Source organism: Musca autumnalis, unplaced genomic scaffold, assembly GCF_047663935.1.
Source record: "Musca autumnalis isolate F117 unplaced genomic scaffold, ASM4766393v1 scaffold_1, whole genome shotgun sequence".
Taxonomy (NCBI): Eukaryota; Metazoa; Arthropoda; class Insecta; order Diptera; family Muscidae; genus Musca; species Musca autumnalis.
In genome coordinates, this window is record NW_027411644.1 from 167165681 (window position 1) to 167186819 (window position 21139).

The 21139-nt window shown below is 35.2% G+C and overlaps 1 protein-coding gene across 1 annotated transcript in view; it reads left to right on the plus strand.

Moving 5' to 3' along the window:
• LOC141389251 (UDP-glycosyltransferase UGT5-like) overlaps window positions 1-20911 on the plus strand; it is a 34699-nt gene extending 13788 nt beyond the window's left edge. Inside the window, exons 4-5 of the mRNA XM_073960529.1 lie at window positions 19837-20678; window positions 20752-20911. Of these exons, the coding sequence (XP_073816630.1) occupies window positions 19837-20678; window positions 20752-20911 (1002 nt within the window). The remainder of the gene's footprint in view (window positions 1-19836; window positions 20679-20751) is intronic.
• Window positions 20912-21139: the final 228 nt, after the last annotated feature.

A 21139-nucleotide genomic window follows, 5' to 3' on the forward strand; every position in this document is an offset into this window, starting at 1 on the left:
ATTTTTTGAAGTCACTGAAAACAGATATATAATTGAAAGTAAACTTTAGAGCCACATGAGATAATTAAAATGAGATAAAATTTATTTCTCACTATTTTTCTTCAATTCTGAGAATCGTAAAAATGTCGTAAACGCTTTTATTCAAAAATATAATTTTTTAACAAAAAACAAAAAAATTTAAAATTTTTTCAAAGTGACTTTTTTCGCGACTTTTTTAATATTTGAATGAAATAAACGTTATTATAGTATAAAGAGGCTTATATTTATTCATTCGAGCAACAAAAAATAATTTTTTGAAAAAATTTTTTTTTCATTTCATATAATTTTTCAAAAAATTATTTTTTTTAAAATCGATTTGTGCGTGAACTTTTTTTATATTTCTAGGGAATACACGATAGCATAGTGATTAATAGGCAAAAGTTCATTCATCTCTGCTACAGGAAATCATTTTTGAGGAAAAATGTCAAAAAGTCATAACCCTAGTGAACATCTTAAACAAGTAAAAAAAAATATGTTGCCTAAAATATAAATAAAGTCCGAACATGCAGTTCTATGCATTTCTTTACAACGTCGCCATATTTTTCAATGTTCTTTAAGCAGTAGGAAAAAAATTTACTGCATTTGTGGGTCACTGTATTGACGCATTCATATGTATGTTGAAAATCTCTCTAGAAAATTGTCATTTCTAAAACATGTTGTTTATTGGCTCCAACATTTACACACATACACAACACTTCGGCAATCATTGACTATACACCACAAACATGAACTTGTAATTAAATTGTGGTACTGAATTCCTTGTAGCTTAATATGGTTTTACTATAGATCACTTTGTAACAAAACCAACCACATAGAAAAAGGTTTATTTTCTCGTACAGTTTTTAAAGTCTATATTCTTTGGAATTTCTTTAAATTTTTTAAATATCTTTTTTTTTTATTTTTGCTTAGGTTATAATAACACTGTCCTACACGAAAAATATTCAAGGGTTCTGATGCAAAAATTCTATCTAATGGGGTCCATGGACAACGAATATACCTTTGGTTCATATTTGGTTCCTTTGGCTATAATGGCCCAGCAAAATGTTCGATGCCGAGGATGCTATTGATCTGGCATGTCATCTTTTTAGCATTTTCACTCATGAATTTTATATGAGCGTGACCATCATAAGATTACATTCATTTTCGGATCTTAAGATGACATTCATTGTCGAATCCTAAGCATGTCATTTTGACCAATGCTTTGACATGTAATTTTCACCAACCCTTTGGCATGACATTTTCATGTCTTGTTTGGAAAATAGAAAATTCTGTATTGAAATATGATTTTCATGACAAACCAAACTCTTTATTAATTCAAACTAATTCATGAAATAACTAGAACTAATTTATCAGCATAAAGTTTACACCCAAAATTTCAATTTAATCACCGCCGCTGCACCGCAACAGAGTTTACTTCGTCCACTCTCAGCCACTGATTTTGTTTCATCTTACAAAAGCTTTTCTATTATCTTCTCATCACCAGTTCAGATTTCGACATGGACTCCAACAGCACTCCTTTAAGAATTTCTAGTTCGTGAACCTACATTTAATTTGTAATTTTGTAATTTTATAACAAAAATATATGTAGGGATGTACAAATCGACTTGTTTGTTTATAGTGATCTGTACAAATGATTCAAATGCTGATGACAAGATCGGATCTTTCACGACTTCCTTTACATGGGTTTAAATGCTAATGAAAATATCGGATCTTTCACGACTTGCTTTGAACCAATGCAAAATATGCCATGAAATCACGTCATCGCATAGAACCCCTTCCTTCAAATTTTGCTGGGGATAATTGTAGTGAAAACCGGGGTTTCTAAAATTTTCAAATTTAAACTGGCATAACTTCTATTTTTCACAACGGATCTATTCTCAATGTTTTTCCTTTTAAAGAAGCAAGTAATATCTTAAAAAAGGCATTAAGTTTTGAAATCAGTTAACAAATGGCTATGTTATGGTGGTTGAAGTGCGAAAAAACCGCATCAAGAAACCGGAAAATGATTTTCCTTGTGCTCTAGGATATTTAGAAGATAACAAACAGAATAATGTTTTTTTTTACCAAGAAGACAATTAAGTACCCTTTCGAAAACGGGAATAATTAATGAAATCGGTTCAAAAATCGATAAGTTGTGCAATATTTTGTGGTTTTAGTTTTGGGTTTTTATGCAAGTCCGTCCCTCCGTCCGTCTGTTGCAATCACTCCATCATCCACAAAAAGGGAGATAGGACGCTGAAATTTTGGAAAGGTTAAGTTCGAAGATGGGCTATATCGGCCCACATTTAGGAATAGCCCTCATATAACGGTACCGCCCGATTAAAGGCATTTTGACGATTTGAGCTACATTTTCTGACCGATTTAGCTATAATTTGGCATTTAAGGTTTGAAGTGACCAAGAAACGTCTTGTCCGAAAATTATGGATCTAGTCCACGCACAGTGGGACTAATACCGTGCAGAAAATCAAAAAATGGACCTAAGAGAAACTAGAGTTTTCTTTTAATATTTTTTATTTTTTATGTATCTTGTCTCGAATAACGTCTAAAAATTTCACCTGCGACTTTTGGTTTTATAGCAGTTTTTTGGAAATATGCCAATTTGGGAAGGAAGCCTTTTCTAAGTTTGGTTCAGATAAATCTACGACTATGGGAAAAGTTTCGATAAATAAAATCTGATATCTCTTGGAATTGATCACATCATAACAGATAAATTTAATAAGACCGCCTTACGGCTCCCACGGCACGGGTGGAAGAAGGAAAATTAATGCAGTGATGCGTCTCCAAACAAACTGTTTAATACAAGTTTTTATTACTAAAAGTGCAGAATGAGGCGATTTTGAACTTATAAAACCCCTAATTAAATTCTCCACCATAAGTTATGTATATTCAAATCAGATTTCAGCCATTTCGGTGCGATAGTGAGGTCACATCTTCAAAATACCGAAAATCGGGAGGTACCGTTCTATGAGGGCTATGTGAAGACGAAGACTAAATACAAAATGTCAGCCTTTTCGGTGGGATATTGAAGCTACAATCTTGAAAATACCGAAAATCAGCGGTACTGCCCTATGGGGGCAACATCAAAAAGTGGATATGTAACGACCATTCTCTGTCGAAACACTTTATATTCCCAACAAAGACTGAATGCAGAATTTCAGCTACGTCAGTTGGGTAATGCACCTAAAACCTTTAAAATGACCAAAATCAGGCGGTAACGTCCTGTGGGGGCTATATCAAATAGTGGACCTGTACCGGCTAAATGCCAAATGTCAGCCGTTTCGGTTGGATACTGTGGCTAAAATCATCAAAATTACCAAAATCGGGAGGTACCGTTCTATGGGAGTTACACCAAAAAATATACAAAAACAAGTAAGCAAAGGCTATAGTCGGACGGGGCCGAGCATGTGATACCCTACACCACAACCTGTTGTAGGAATTAGCTATGTTCAACCGCTCTACACGATGAATGTTCGGGTTAGATTCCCATCAAATAGTCAACGGCGGAAAAATACCCCTTAGTAATGCTGGCGATATTTCCTGAGTATTTCAGCCATGAAAAACGTCTCTACAAGTAGCACCTTGGGACACGCCGTTCGGACTCAGCGATAAAAACTATATCACACATCAATAACTCGATATGAATCCATTGATATAAGAGAAGCCCCCCTTGTCCCTACTGGGATGTTTGTGGAAAAATATATAAATTATACATTTCTAAAAAATATTCGAAAATTGGAAAATTCACATTGATTAGCCCCTCCTGCTACATCTTTAAATTGTATTTGAATATCAGGTTCCTTTTTGAATACACCTAAAGTATGACTTACCCCGGAAAAGGGAAAAGGGGAAAAAATAGATCCGATACGGGTCTTCAAACTGCACTTTTCCAAATTTTGTGTGGGAGGTACGCGGAGGACGGACCGATATAGTCCATATTCCAACCTGACACATGACTGGATGAAATAATACGATGTGTAAAGTTTCGACCAATCAGAAAATCCCCTTGAGAGTTATCTTGCGGATTTGCGGCGCAAGTACAATCTGCTGAAAAAAATTCAAAACGATTCGAGAGGACTCTTAAATTTCCCTTTTCCGAATTTTGTGTGGGAGATACCCTAAGGTGTGGACCGATATAGTCTTATCCGATCTATATCTGGAAGGAATAATAATATATGGAAAGTTTGGAGCAAATCGATTGCTCACTTCGCCAGTTATCGTTCATACAATTTTTCGAAAACAATTTTGCACTATTTTGGGGGAGGTGTGGACCGACATAGCCTACATTCGAACTTAAACAAACTTTGGGCAAAATATTACCATGTATAAAAATTGGTTCTAATCGGTAGATCCGTTCGAGAGTTATCGTGCGCACCAGCCAGCTAGACAGTAAGAGAGACAGATGAACGGACAGGGCTAAATTGTCTGAAACGAATTTCGCCCAAACATACTTGGGGTCTAAAACCAATATTTCGATGAGACACATCTTTGGTCGTATTTTGTTTGTATCCATTTTACCCTAAATCCTGAGGTATAAAATAGGTGGCGAGGTGACCCATTTTGCAATATTTGTATAAAAAATCCATTTTGACAACTGAACTGAAAATTTCTCTGTCATGATAGAGGCAGTTTGTAGCATGGGAGGGAGTAGTTATTATTCCATATGGATGCTGCTTTGCCGGTATATGCCCTCCAGGAATTAAAATATGGAACAAAAGTAAAATTTGTATATTTTTCATACAAAACTAATGGTCTATGTCACCCGCTAAATAATATCAGATCATCATGCAAAATTATAGGCATTTTTCCCTACCTAAACTCTTACCTCGTGCAAAATTTCGTGACTATTGAGCTATAATTGCGACCTCTAGAGTGTTAGTACCTACACTACAAACAAAAAACTGGATATATTAGACTGTAGCTCTGTTATCTGATCAAGTACATCAACGTAATCGACATCAGTGCAAAGGTCAAGAGACCTTCTTCCAAATATAACTCACGAGGGAAGAATGTGTCTTTCAGGAACAAAGATATAAGCTGTATATTAAAATATTTCACAGTTTTCACACAAAAGTTCTGGTCCATTTAACCCTCTAAATATTATCTGATCGGCATCTCAAATTGCAAGCTACTTCTTTGTCATATACTCTTATCATATTTAAAATTGCGCGTTGATCGGACTATTATTGTGACCTACAGAGCCGCTACAAAATTGGATAAAAATTATGTTTTTGGTCCATTTCACCCGCCAAATATTTCACGATCATCACCAATTAAAATAGCGATCTATTCTGATGTGAAACCGACCTCCATACCAAATTTGGTGATGATCGGTCCATAATTGCGGCCTGGAGTTTGATTACAATTTATAATGGACAGACGGACACACGGACGGACGGACGGACGGACGGACGGACACACATCTCAAAATCGCTTTATCTCGCCGAGATATGAAGATTGGTATACCACATTGGGGGTCTCCGACGAGTATTTCGCGGTGTTACATGAATTTTTACCAAAACAAACTTATAATACCCTTTCCACATAGTGGTGTAGGGTATAAATACAAATTGACCAAATATATCAATATATAGTAAAATTGTTAATCTAAAGCCATTTCTATCATAATTATGCATACACATACAATAAAACATGGACTTTTATTTTCTGCACGCTAGATCTTTACCAAGTTTCCACATAGGCAGAGAATTGACAACAAGGGACTACATTTTGATATATCCCAGCAAAAATTCTCATTACAAACCTCCTTTCCCACCCATTATTTTAACAAGGGCATGTCGCGCGAAATATCTGGTTATTTTGTAACCATTGAACGGTACCGCCCTAATATTGGTGGCATTACGAAATAAGTGCCCAATGAAATAAGTCCCCAAACTGAAAATGGAATAACTCCCCAAAATTTTATACACAAAACAACAACAAATAAAATTTAAATTTTTGGGGATTTAAATTTGGGGACTTATTTCATTTTTCTAAAATTGCAAATTATTCAGAAACTAGTACAAATATACCGCTGGATTTTCCACGCAGTCGTTGTAGATATTGATTATCAAGTAGTTTTTTGAAGAACGTCTACTGAGCAGTATCGAATTCGAAATTATTTCTGCCGAGAAAAAAAAGTTCAGAGGTATTATATGTTCCAAAATATATTTACATACAACACCTGCATTTGCAGCATAAAAAGTTGCAAATCTATGCGTTTTCTGAGTTAGCAATTTCTATTTTTTCTACGACTTCTACTTTATTTTGTGTTAAATTTTCTCTAAAACTTGATGACTTACGGCCCATTTACTACGAGTTTCGCATAATTCAACACAAAAGTTTTTAAAGTTTATGAAGCACTAAAATACTTCAAATCATGCTTGATCATGCACAGAAATTTAGCACTGATATCTGGTTATTTGGTTGCAAAATAGGGTCCAAGTAGTTATTTTAGTTTTAGTGTAATAATCTTTTTAAGTTGGGAAGTCAAATTTCAATCGCCAACTTAAAACGCGTTTTTCTCGAAACTTGGTTTTTGAGATGTGTCACTCTTTGAGTAAATAAGCGATATGGAACTAAAAGCATAGAGAAATATGATTGTGAAAGTTAATCGTTTTCTGATGAATGGTAGTACGAGTAGTTATTTGTGGGAAAAAGGACGTGTCTTTGTATCTAGTTAAAAATTCGCGCGTATTAACATTAGTCGTATTTGAACAATCGTATTTGATCGTAAATTGTTTGTTGTTGTGAAAATCAGGGTTTCGGAGTCGGAGTCTGAGTCGAAAAAAATAACTCGACTCCGACTACGGGCAATTTTTTCTTCATTATAGAAATGTAAGGCTAAATTAGGCACACCCATTTTTTTCATAAAACATTATTTGAAAATAAATCTATAAGAAAACTTATAAGTGAACGGAAGTTAGAGGACGATTAACAGGATATTTACTATCATTTGAAGTCTACACGCAAAAAAAAAATCGGCCTCTCTATCATATGTCCCAAACATATTTTGCAGCAAACATATATATGTTTGCAACAGTCCCGAACATAATATATGTTCGGGTCTGCAAACAAATATATGTTTGGGTGGAAACAAATATATTTTTGGGTGCAAACATATATATGCTTGGGTGCAAAGATCTATATGTATGTTTGGGTGCAAACAAAGATATGTTTGGGTGGAAACAATTTTATGTTTGGTTGCAAACATTTTATATGTTTGGGTGCAAAAAAATACAAACCCAAAATGCACAAAAAAAACACATGCTCAAGTGGGCGCTTACTGAGAGCAAGGGAGCGTAAAATTCAATGTAAAATACTTTAAAATGTGTGCTCTCTTGCTCTCAGTAAGAACTCACTGGCTATCTCTATAGTATACACACAAATGTTGAGGTTGTTTATTGAAAGGTAAAAGAACAACAAACACAGCGGTACATACAAAATTCCTAAGAAATACATAACACACTTTAATAAAAGAAAAACTTATTGAAATAATTTGTAAATAGTCACACTTTTAAAAAAGAAAAATATATAGAAACATAGTTGAACGCTTCTCCTTAGTTGTGAAATAAAACATCTAACTGAAGAAAGAAAAAAATATAATTCATATCATTTTTTCTTCTCCTGCTAAGTTGGTTAACAACAACAAAACAAGAAACACACACCAAAGCCCCCTTCTTCGCTTCAACGTCTTCTATTATACAATACACACAACTCTTCATTATAAAACAGTATTCCACAGCCGCGAGAGCACTGGTATTACTCTCGTTGACAAACATCCTCTCTCCACCCATGAAAAAAATGTTCTAACATAAATAATATGTTTTAGCCAAACATATCAAATTGAGATATGTTACAAAATGTTGCAAACATATATTTGTTTGGACCCAAACATATTATTTTTGGATCCAAACATACATTTGTTTGCAACCGGTCCCAAACATATATTTGTTTGGATCCAAACATATTTCTAACATAAATTTTTCCTCGTGTGGACATTTTCAAGTCAATTAAATTACAAAATTCATGTGGAAAATATTTTTTGGTGGAATTCATCCTTTAATGCAAGCAAAAGGAAAGTTCTTTAACAATCGAGTTATAATTGAACATTTGTCTTTTGTGAGAAATCATCCTTGTCATCTATAAAAGTACCTATTGGACCCCGTCGAAAGACATTGTGGTCTCTCCGGATATCCTACTGATTACACTGTGACACCAAATGGAAGTCAAGGTCTAGGGGTAAAAATGAAAGCCAATCACGGTGTGCCTTAACCAAATTTAAATGGAAGGTGCTTACACCTGGGAAGTTTTGGCAGATTCTGATACTACAATGCTCATAGATGAGGAATATCAAGAAGCAAAAAAAAAAAAATCCCCGGAGGGATTTTCAAATAAATCGCGATTTAAGTTCACATTTTTAGGGGTTCTTTAGGTTTTCACGATTTTGCTTGGAAACCGCGAGTCCTATTTAAATTGGTCTAAAAAAATGTTGTAGCTGTGAAAATTCTCCACAAGACTGACATTTATGATATTTTCGCAGGTTTTACCGTTTTTGAGATATAGAAGTTCATATTGAGACAATGCACTGAATGTATCGCCTCCTTATAAAACAATATCATGCTCAGTGCGCCTTAACTAACTTTTGATGAAAACCGCTTACACATGGGAAGATTTCGCGGATTCTGAAACAGCAATGTTCATAGATAACAAAAATAAATAAGACAGCAAAAATCGCAGGAGGGATTTTTAAATAAATCGCGATCAAAATTCACAATTTTAGGGTTTTTTTAGGTTTTCGTGATTTTGCTTGCAATCCGCAAGTCGTATCGAAATGAGTCTAAAGAAAATGTTGTAGCAGTGAAAATTTTCTACAAGACTGAAGTTTAGGGTTTTTCGGAGGTTTTACCATTTTTGAGATATAGATTTTCAGTTTAGATATTTAGGTTTTTATCTTAAGTCTTCAAGATTTTGCTTGGAAACCGCAAGTCATATCAAAATTTGACTAAAGAAAATGTTGAAGCTGTTTATAAGGAGGCGATACATTCAGTGCATTGTCTCAATATGAACTTCTATATCTCAAAAACGGTAAACCTACGAAAATATCATGAAGGTCAATCTTGTGGAGAATTTTCACAGCTACAACATTTTTTTAGACCAATTTAAATAGGACTCGCGGTTTCCAAGCAAAATCGTGAAAACCTAAAGAACCCCTAACAATTTGAACTTAAATCGCGATTTATTTGAAAATCCTTCCGGGGATTTTTTTGCTTCTTGATATTCCTCATCTATGAGCATTGTAGTATCAGAATCTGCCAAAACTTCCCTGGTGTAAGCACCTTCCATTTAAAATTAGTTAAGGCGCACCGTGCAATATTGAGTATATAAAGTAAACCAAAGGGTCACATAACTGATATTTCTGAGTTATGACGTAATGTTTTTTTTTGATTAGCCCCACATAACCCCTGAAAAAATGCTTTATAGCTTTGTTGCATCATTTTGAGATAACATGTTTTCAGTTAATGAGAATAAGGAATATTGTTGTAGAATATTTTGACCATATAGCTCAGTTCCTTACATATCCGTTTTGTTTTTTCTACATGAACAAATTTTACAAAAGTGTTCCTCCGAGAATTTTATGTAGGTTCCAAAAAATCGATATTGTCACGTTTTCATTGTCCTTTACCAGTTTTACCCGTTCCTATCTCAAAAAAATCCGTATATTTATGTAATTCGTTACATTTCATATAAGTTATTACCTATGTATACAATACGGATGGTTATTATGATTATGATTTTTTTATAACTTCATATTCCTGTATCATATTTTGAAGAGCTTTACATAAGATTAGATAAAATCTTTATTATAAGATGATTCATAAAAATCTAATAAGGACATCAAAATCTAGAAACTCGTCGATCGAGTTTATTTTTCAAATTTTTTGCCCTAAAAAATTAGGCACGGACATGCACGAACACGAACCAAAATTTTTATGCACATTCACGCACAAACACGGCGTTTTTCGAGAAGGCACGAACACGCACACTCACGCACGAATTTACAAAAAAGGAGAAATCGATGTAGGTGTACATTTATTTGTTTTTAAAAAATATTCATATGAACTTCTAATTGTTCTATTCTTATTTAAAAACACTATTTTGTCCAAGTTAGACTTCAAAAGTCTAGTACGACTTTCATTGAGAATATTTCCAGATGTGGAAATGCACAAAACGACCATGAAAACGCGACAAAATCGATTAGTTGTCAATGAGAGCCGTACCTAAAATTTTCTGAGCTACATTTTTGCAGAACATTTCGAAGCTGAAAAACGTCATCTTGTGGTATTTTTATAGCGGTTCTTAAAATAAAGGACGAAAAGGATATTGACAGAAGCGAGTTAGAAGGTCGAAGTGCTCTACGAAAATAATCCTCATTCGATTCAAATGAAGACAAGTCATCTCAAAAATAAGCTAAAGCAACAGTGAACAAAGATATAACGCTAATTCCTGACGGGTTACAGGGTCTCTGGCAAAATCTTCATCACGCCATAACGCGGAAGTTCGACTCAAGGCGGATCTGTCCTTTGGGATTCTTAATATACTCACCAAGGGATTTCATATCCAAAAGAAGTACATCTGCCCCAAAAAGACGAAAAATTAAAAAGTCGTATCTAGCCAGAGCAGACTTTCGAAAGTTTGTTAGACCAAAGGGCAAAAATGTACATAGCAGGGTATTTTTCCGAGCTTAATATATCGGAACACTCTTTTAATATTTTATGAAAACCCAATAGAAGTTCTAGAAATGAAAACTTTAAGTCAGATATACGATCCAACTCATTCTTTTCTAGCAAAATACTCTTAATCTCATTCTCGACTTGGTATATGCTCTCAAACATAATGTATGTTGAATTCCAACGTGTTCTTATATCTTGTTTTAACATTTTCGACAATTTGTTGTTTAGCTCCAAGTGTTTAAAATATCTTACAACGTTTTTTGGGCAGTCAATCAGTTTTCTCAATTCGGGAAGAGGATGTTTTTCAATAACATCATCCAAAGAGAATATATTGCGTTAACCCTCAGATTAGTTTTTATACCCTCCATGGATGGGTATATTAAGTTTGTTTTTCCGTTTGTAACGCATTGAAATACTCATTTGCGACCCTATAAAGTATATATGTATATATTCTTGATCATGGTAAAATTCTGAGTCGATCTGTGCATGTCCGTCCGTCCGTTTGTGGTAATCACTCTAGCATCCACAAAAATGGAGATAGGACGCTGACATTTTAGGAAAATGCGTCTATTGTTTGCAGGTAGGTCAAGTTCGATGATGGGCTATATCGGTCCACGTTTTGGTATAGCCCCCATATAATGGTACCCCCCGATTTACGGTATTTTGACGTTTTTAGCTACATTTTCAGACCGATATAGCCATAATTTGACATTTACTGTTCTTAAATGTCAATAAACTTATATAACAAAACTTGTGGACATAGGTCCACGTTTTGGTACAGCCCCCATATAACGGTGCCCCCGATTTACGGCATTTTGACGTATTTAGCTACATTTCCAGACTGATTTAGCTATAATTTGACTTTTAGGGTTCTTAAGTGTAAATAAACTTATATAACAAAAGTTGTGGACATAGGTCCACGTTTTGGTATAGCGCCCATATAATGGTACCCCCGATTTACGGCATTTTGACGTTTTTAGCTACATTTTCAGGCCGATTTAGCTATAAATTGACATTTAGGGTTCTTAAATGTCAATAAACTTATATAACTAGTGGACATAGGTCCATGTTTTGGAATAGCCCCCACACGCAGAGAAAAAATATTTTTCGCTTTTGTTGGAACAAAAATATATGTTTTGGTTCCAAAAATGTATTTGTTTTGTTCAAACATTGTAATCCAAATCCAAAAATACCATCTTTTGTTCCAAACATAGAAAACAAAAACAACTTTCGAATTTCCGCAATATTGTTAAAATCGTTAACAATACCGATTGTAGGAACTATCATAATCTAATTTTGTTTACAAAAAGTATTGTCAATACAGAAAACCAGCCCAGAAATTTTTGATTTGAGTGCATATACTTCTCATATACACTTTTCGAATAACTTGGATATAAATATCGCGTATAATATTGCAATCATTGCAATACATGGTGTGCTGCTTTGGCTGACAACAAAGACAAACAAAAAGCCACAAGAACCCACCACAACATAAGGAATAATTAAACACCATAACAAACATGAAAAGGAAAGAAGAATGAAACAAAACAGAAACAAATAAAAACAAGAGTCTCACAAGTACATACCCACAAAAACAAAGGTAAAGGCAGCATGTCATACAAACACACCACAACTCACCAAAATTGTTTTTTCAACACGGCATCGAATAGCGAGAGAAGAGAAACAAATTTTCGAAGAAAAGAGAGAAATATTATTCAGTTGACACAAACTATTTTTGGATTTACAATACTACATGAGGAATCCAACAATATGTTAACAATACATATTTTGCTCTTGGAATATTGTTGGATCAAACATATTTTTTTCTCTGCGTGCATATAACGTTACCGCCCGATTTCAGGTATTTTGACGTTTTAAGTCACATTTCTAGACCGAATTAGCTATAATTTGATATTTAGGGTTCTTAGTGACCAAAAAACTTATATTCGAAAAAATTTTGAACATAGGTCCATGTTTTAGTATAGCCCTATATAGCGAGCGGTACCTCCCGATTTTCGGTATTTTGAGAGTTTTACCTACAAGTTTTAACCGAATTATCTGTAATTTGACCATTTGAAATTCTTAGTGGTCACCACACCTCTCCACCAAAAATTGTCAAGAAAAGTCGATGTATAACGGTACCTCCCGATTTTCAGTAATTTGATGATTTTAGCTACAATATTAAACCGAACTAGCAGTAATTTGACATTTGATGTTCTTAGTGGTCACAACACCTCTCCATCAAAAATTGTCAACATAGGTCCATGTTCGGATATAGCTCCCATATAACGGTACCTCCCAATTTTCAGTAATTTGGCAATTTCAGCTACAATTTTTAACCGAACTAACTGTAGTTTGACATTTGAAGGTTGTAGTGGTCACCACATATCTGCATCAACAATTTTCAACATAGCCCCAATAAAACGATACTTCCCTATTTTCGGTACTTTGAGGATTTTACTTAAAATGTTTAACCGAACGAATTTTTTTGGACGAACTTTCTGTAACTTGAAATTTAAAAGCCAACAAAAATTGTTCATTTAAGTTCATATTTTCGTATAGCCCACATACCTCCGAACTAGCTGTTAATGACATTTGAAGTTCCCACGTTATGTACCGATTTTCGGTATTTTGAGAATTCTAGCTACAATTTTTAACCGAATTAGGAGTTATTTGATGAAAAACTGTCAACATAGGTCCATGTTTTATTATAACCCCTATATAACGGTGCCACCGTGGTGCAATGGTATGCACAACTGCCTTGCACGCTGAAGGTCGTGGGATCGACTCCCCGGCCAAGCAACATCAAAAATTTTTCAACGATGGCAAAATACACCTCAATGATTTCCTGAGTATTTCAGCCATGTAAAACTTCTCTACAAGTGGTGTCTTAAGACACGCCGTTCGGAATCGGCAATAAACAGTAGGTCCCATATCATTGAACTAATATGAATCGGGGCGCACTCATTGATATTAGAGAAGTCTCCCTTGTCCCGTATTGGATGTTTGTGGAACAATTATTATATAACGGTACCTCCCAATTTCTAGCCTACCAAAAATTGTCAACATACATAGGCACCATAAAAAAGGGCCTCCCGAATGAACCATTTTATGTACATTATCTGACATTTTAACGTACCCACTTAAAGTTGGGGACAGAAATGAAAACTAATTATTCCATTTTAGTTCAGAATATTTTATGGTGGAGGGTATGAAAAGTTCGGCCCGGCCGAACTTAACGCTTTTTTACTTGTTGTATTTGCTTCTCTCATGAACAAAACAAATGACAAACAAGTAAAAAAGCGTTAAGTTCGGCCGGGCCGAACTTTTCATACCCTCCACCATAAAATATTCTGAACTAAAATGGAATAATTAGTTTTCATTCCTGTCCCCAACTTTAAGTGGGTACGTTAAAATGTCAGATAATGTACATAAAATGCTTCATTCGGGAGGCCCTTTTTATGGTGCCTATATCTTACTATGTATGTTGACAATTTTTGGTGGGCGAGAAATTGGGAGGTACCGTTATATAGGGGTTATAATAAAACATGGACCTATGTTGACAGTTTTTGATGGGAGTCTTTAATGTCAAATAACTCCTAATTCGGTTAAAAATTGTAGCTAGAATCCTCAAAATACCGAAAATCGGTACATAACGTGGGAACTTCAAATGTCATTAACAGCTGGTTCGGAGGTGGTATGTGGCCTATACGAAAATATGAACTTAAAATGAACAATTTTTATTGGCTTTTAAATTTCAAATTACAGAAAGTTCGACCAAAAAATAAAGCTAAGGTACGGAAAATCGGGAGGTTTGTTTTAGGGCTATACCAAAACATGGACCTACGTGGTTAAACATTTTAAGTAAAATTCTTAAAGTACAGAAAATCGGGAAGTATCGTTATATTGGGGCTATGTTGAAAATTGTTGATGCAGATGTGTGGTGACCACTACAACCTTCAAATTACAGTCAGTTCGGTTAACAATTGTAGCTAAAATTGCCAATTACTGAAAATTGGGAGGTACCTTTATATGGGAGCTATATCCGAACATGGACCTATGTTGACAATTTTTTATGGATAGGTGTTGTGACCACTAAGAACTTCAAATATCAAATTACTGCTAGTTAGGTTTAATATTGTAGCAAATTACTGAAAATCGGGAGGTACTTTTATATGGGAGCTTTATCAATACATCGACCTTTCTTCACAATTTTTGGTGAAGAGGTGTGGTGACCACTAAGAATTTCAAATGTCAAATATTCAAATTACATATAATTCGGTTAAAACTTGTAGGTAAAATTCTCAAAATACCGAAAATCCGTTATATGGGGATAGCGAAATCCGTTATACTGACGTAGCGTTATATGGGGCTATACCAAAACATGGACCTATGTCCACAAGTTTTGTTATTAAAGTTTAGTGACAGTTAAGAGCCCTAAATGTCAAATTATAGCTACATCGGTCTAGAAATGTGAATTTAAACGTCAAAATACCTGAAATTGGGCGGTAACGTTATATGGGGGCTATTCCAAAACATGGACCTATGTCCACTAGTTATATAAGTTAATTGACATTTAAGAACCCCTAATAGCTAAATCGGTCTAAAAATGTAACTAAAAACGTCAAAATGCCATAAATCGGGGGTGCCGTTATATGGGGGCTATACCAAAACGTGGACATATGTCCACAACTTTTGTTATATATGTTTATTTACACTTAAGAACCCTAAATGTAAAATTATAGCTTAATCGACCTGAAAATGTAGCTAAAAACGTCAAAATCCGTAAATCGGGGGCACCGTTATATAGGGGCTATTCCAAAACGTGGACCTATGTCCACAAGTTTTGTTATATAAGTTTATTGACATTTAAGAACCCTAAATGTTAAATTATAGCTATATAGGTCTGAAAATGCAGGTAAAAACGTCAAAATACCTTAAATCGGGGGTACCGTTATATGGGGGATATACCAAAACGTGGACCGATATAGCCCATCATCGAACTTGACCTGCCTGCAAACAAAAGACGCATTTTCCCAAAATTTCAGACAATTTTGGTGGAGAAGTGTGGTGACCACTAAGAACTTCAAATGTCATATATTCAAATTACATCTAATTCGGTTAATCTCAAAGTACCGAAAATCAGGAGGTACCGTTATATGGGGCTATTCCAAAACATTGGTCTACGTCCACTAGTTTTGTTATATACGTTTATTGACACTTAAGAACCCTAAATGTCAATTTATAGCTAAATCGGTCTGAAAATGTAGCGAAAAATGTCAAAATACCGTAAATCGGGGGTACCGTTATATAGAGGCTATACCAAAACGTGGACCTATGTCCACAATTTTTGTTATAAAAGGTAAGTGATGCTTAAGATCCCTAAATGTCAAATTATAGCTATATCGGTCTGAAAATGTAGCTAAAAACGTCAAAATACCGTAAATCGGGGGTACCGTTATATGGGGTCTATACCAAAACGTGGACCTTTGTCCACAACTTTTGTTATATAAGTTTATTGACACTTAAGAACCCTGAATGTCAAATTATAGCTAAATTGGTCTGAAAATGTAGCTGAAAACGGCGAAATACCGTAAATCGGGGGTATCGTTATATGGGGTCTACACCAAAAACGTGGACCTATGTCCACAACTTTTGTTATATAAGTTTATTGACACTTTAGAACCCTAAATGTCAAATTATAGCTAAATCGGTCTGAAAATGTACCTAAAAACGGCAAAATACCGTAAATCGGGGGGACCGTTATATGGGAGCTATACCAAAACGTGGACCTATGTCCGCAACTTTTGTTATATAAGTTTTTTGACACTTAAGAACCCTAAATGTCAAATTATAGCTAAATCGGTCTGAAAATGTACCTAAAAACAACAAAATACCATAAATCGGGGGGTACCGTTATATGGGGGCTATACCAAAACGTGGACCTATATCCACAACTTTTGTTATATAAGTTTATTGACACTTAAGAAGCCTAAATGCCAAATTATAGCTACATCGGACTGAAAATGTAGCTAAAAACGTCAAAATACCGTAAATCGGGGGGTACAGTTATATGGGAGCTATACCAAAACGTGGACCTATGCCCACAACTTTAGTTATATAAGTTTATTGACACTAAAGAACCCTAAATGTCAAATTATAGCTAAATCGGTCTGAAAATGTAGCTAAAAAGGGCAAAATACCGTAAATCGGGGGGTACCGTTATATGGGGGCTATACCAAAACGTGGACCTATATCCACAACTTTTGTTATATAAGTTTGCTGACACCTAAGAACCCTAAATGTCAAATTATAGCTAAATCTGTCTGAAAATGTAGCTAAAAACGGCAAAATACCGTAAATCGGGGGTATCGTTATATGGGGGCTATACCAAAACGTAGACCTATGTCCACAACTTTTGTTATATACGTTTATTGACACTTAAGAAGCCTAAATGCCAAATTATAGCTAAATCTGTCTGAAAATGTAGCTAAAAACGTCAAAATACCGTAAATCGGGGGGTACCGTTATATGGGAGCTATACCAAAACGTGGACCTATGTCCACAACTTTAGTTATATAAGTTTATTGACACTAAAGAACCCTAAATGTCAAATTATAGCTAAATCGGTCTGAAAATGTAGCTAAAAACGTCAAAATACCGTAAATCGGGGGGTACCGTTATATGGGGGCTATACCAAAACGTGGACCGATATAGCCCATCATCGAACTTGACCTGCCTGCAAACAAAAGACGCATTTTCCCAAAATTTCAGCGTTCTATCTCCATTTTTGTGGATGCTAGAGTGATTACCACAGACGGACGGACGGACGGACGGACGGACGTGCACAGATCGACTCAGAATTTTACCCTGATCAAGAATATATATACTTTATAGGGTCGCAAATGAGTATTTCAATGCGTTACAAACGGAAAAACAAACTTAATATACCCTCCATACTATGGTGGAGGGTATAACAAACATCATCCTTTTTCACTCATACACGCAGAGAAAAAATATTTTTCGGTTTTGTTGGAACAAAAATATCTATTTTGGTTCTAAAAATGTGTTTGTTTTGTACAAACATTGCAATCCAAATCCAAAAATACCATCTTTTGTTCCAAACATAGAAAACAAAAACAACTTTCGAATTTCCGCAATATTGTAAAAATCTTTAACAATACCGATTGTACGAACAATCATAATCTAAATTTTTTACAAAACATATTGTCAGCCCTGAAAACCAGATACTAAATTTTTCGATTTGAGTGTTTATACTTCTCATATACACTTTTCACATAACTTGGATATAAATGTCGCCTATAATATTGCAATCATTGATGAACACAATACATGGTTTGCTACTTTAGCTGACAACAAAGACAAACAAAAAGCCACTAGCAGCCACCACCACAACATAAGGTTAAACACCTTAACAAACATGAAAAGGAAAGAAGAATGAAACAAAACAGAAACAAATAAAAACAAGAGTCTCATTGTTCAAACACCACAACTCACCAAAATTGGTTTTTTCAACAAGGCATCGAATAGCGAGAGAAGAGAAAAAAAAATTTCGAAGAAAAGAGAGAAATATTGTTCAGTTGACACAAACTATTTTTGGATTAACAATACTACATAAGGAATCCAACAATATGTTAACAATACATATTTTGCTCTTGGAATATTGTTGGATCAAACATATTTTTTTCTCTGCGTGTACTCTGACCTCTCCATAACAAAACGGCAATAAGTACCAGACTACAAAAACGAAGCAATTAATTTTAGGAATATTTTGGCCGGTTTTATATTCTTGTTCGATGTTCGTGTTTAGTAAGGTATCTTGCACGACTTCTAAAGGGAGACCAAAAATTTAGCACGATCGTGTCACATAGTGCAGTATAGACCCCATAGAACGGTACCTCCCGATTTTCAGTATTTTGAAGGTTGTGAGCACAATAATCAAATGAAATGGCTGAAGTTTGGTATTTTGTCTTCTTTGGGGGTATTCAACTTTCCCCTCTAAATTTGGCGGTATAGGTCCACGCCTTCATATTGCCCTTAAACTAAGGTACATTCCGATTTTCGGTATTTTGAAGGTTTGTGGCCACAACCTTCAAAATACCAAAAATCAGCCACCGAAATAATACTTCCGATGAGGGTTGTGAAGTCAATATCCCACCGAAATGACTGAAATTTGTTATTTAGTCTTCCATGGGATTATAAAATATTCCAGAAGAAAATTATCAGTATAGGTCCACGTCTTCCTATGTCCCCGCTAGAAGCGTACCTCTTGATTTCGGTATTTTGAGTGGTTTACCTACATAATCTTACCGAAATATTGGAAGTTTGGTATTTAGTCTTCTTTGAGCCTAAAAACTTTCCGCCAGAATTTGTCGGAATAGATCGAAGTTTTGATATAGCCCCCATAGAACGGTACCTCCCGAATTTCGGTATCGCTAAAATGCTGCAATTTGGTATTTAGTCTTCTTCATACACGAAAGGAAGCTAATTGTTCCATTTTACTTTAATACCACTCGTGGTGGAGGGTACAGCACGTTCGGCCCGGCTGAACTTAACGCCGTTCTTACTTGTTTATTTTGCTTTTGTCTGCAAAAATGGCTGACACTTTCTACTATTTGAATTGAACTTTAATATAGATCCGTGAACTGACAACTTTTTTGTTTACACAAAATTCCCATGTTTTCTCGGCTATCACAAAGTAGTTTTCAATGCTTCCCCTAAAAATACTTCGCTTTAACACTTGAATGAGTAATAGATAAACATATCACATTCTATGTAGCTGTTCAATCTCAGACCAAAAAACCTTTTCACATAGTTTTATGGCCGCAGAGGAATTTAGTTGTTTCCAAGTTTGTGAGCATAAACATTGTCATTTTGGCAATGCAGAACTAAGCGACTACGGCATGACAACGTTGTACAGTACAATTCAATTTAGTCCTTTATATCAATTTGCCAATTGATTGCTAACACATTTTTTTGATTTTTCCCCGCATTTCTTTACATGTTTGCATTTCATCGGTCCGGCAACCTGCATCACAACAAACAGTATTATACCAATCAAGTGCATGGAGTTCTAATGCAGCACTTTGGCACCAGCATACCTCATCCTTATGCATTGATGCGCAACGTTTCCATCATATTGCAAAATGGTCATGCCAGCATCACATACGCTCGTCCATTCTATCCGAACGTTATCGAAATTGCTTGTCTACACTGCAGACCTGCTGGCAAATTACAACATGACCTGAAGGAGTTTATGGATTCAGCTCCGGCGGGTGTGATATATTTCTCAATGGGCTCATCGGTGAAGGCAGCAAATATGCCCGAAGAGTTCCGTAACATGCTCATCGAAGTATTTTCGCGTCTACCACAATATCATGTCCTATGGAAATGGGATGGAAATAGCACTACAACCGGTATCCAGTCAGCGTTGCCAATGTTGCCCACTGGGTCACATCAGGAAAATATGAGAGGCATCAGCAGGAATGTTCGTTTGAGTGGTTGGTTGCCACAACAGGACATATTAGGCCACCGGAAGCTGAAGGCTTTCGTCACACATGGTGGTCTGCTTAGCATGTATGAAGCCATTTATCATGCGGTGCCCATGGTCATGCTGCCCGTATTCTGTGACCACGATGTAAATGCAGCCAAAGCCGAATCGGATGGCTACGCCATACGTTTACCGCTTGAAACGATAACGGCAGATAAACTCCACCAGAACATAATGGCCATTATAAACAATGGCAAATACAAAAGAAAAATCCATGAGAAAAGTCAATTGTTATTGGATCAAATGACAAAACCGATGGACACGGCAATTTATTGGACAGAATATGTAATGAAGCACAAGGACGTGTCGCACTTACAATCGCCAGTACGGCATATGAGGTTTGTTTGTTTGTTTAAGAGTCGTCAAATCAATGCGGAAGTAAGACCTTAATCTAATGCGTTTTATTTACAGTTTTTTCATATCCCAATCACTGGATGTGGTCTGCGTTTTAATGTTCATCTTTGGTGGCATATTCATTGTTTTGCAACAAATACTGAAATATGTCCTGAGAAGTAGAATGCAACAGAGGTTGTTGAATATGCGAGAAAAGAAAAATTTAAAACAATGCTAAATAAAAGTGTAACAAATGTGTTCAAAATAAAATCGGCCAAAATACTTAATATAAAAATTAATATATTTATTAACTAGCAGAACCCGGTGCGCTTCGCTACCCCTTTAGATTGATATGCATTTGAAATTTTACGGATTTTTTGAAATCAGAAAGAAATCAAATTCAAAAATTTAAAGTAAAGTATTTATTGTAATGCTTTATGATATACAATGTTTTTGGTTTTTCCTT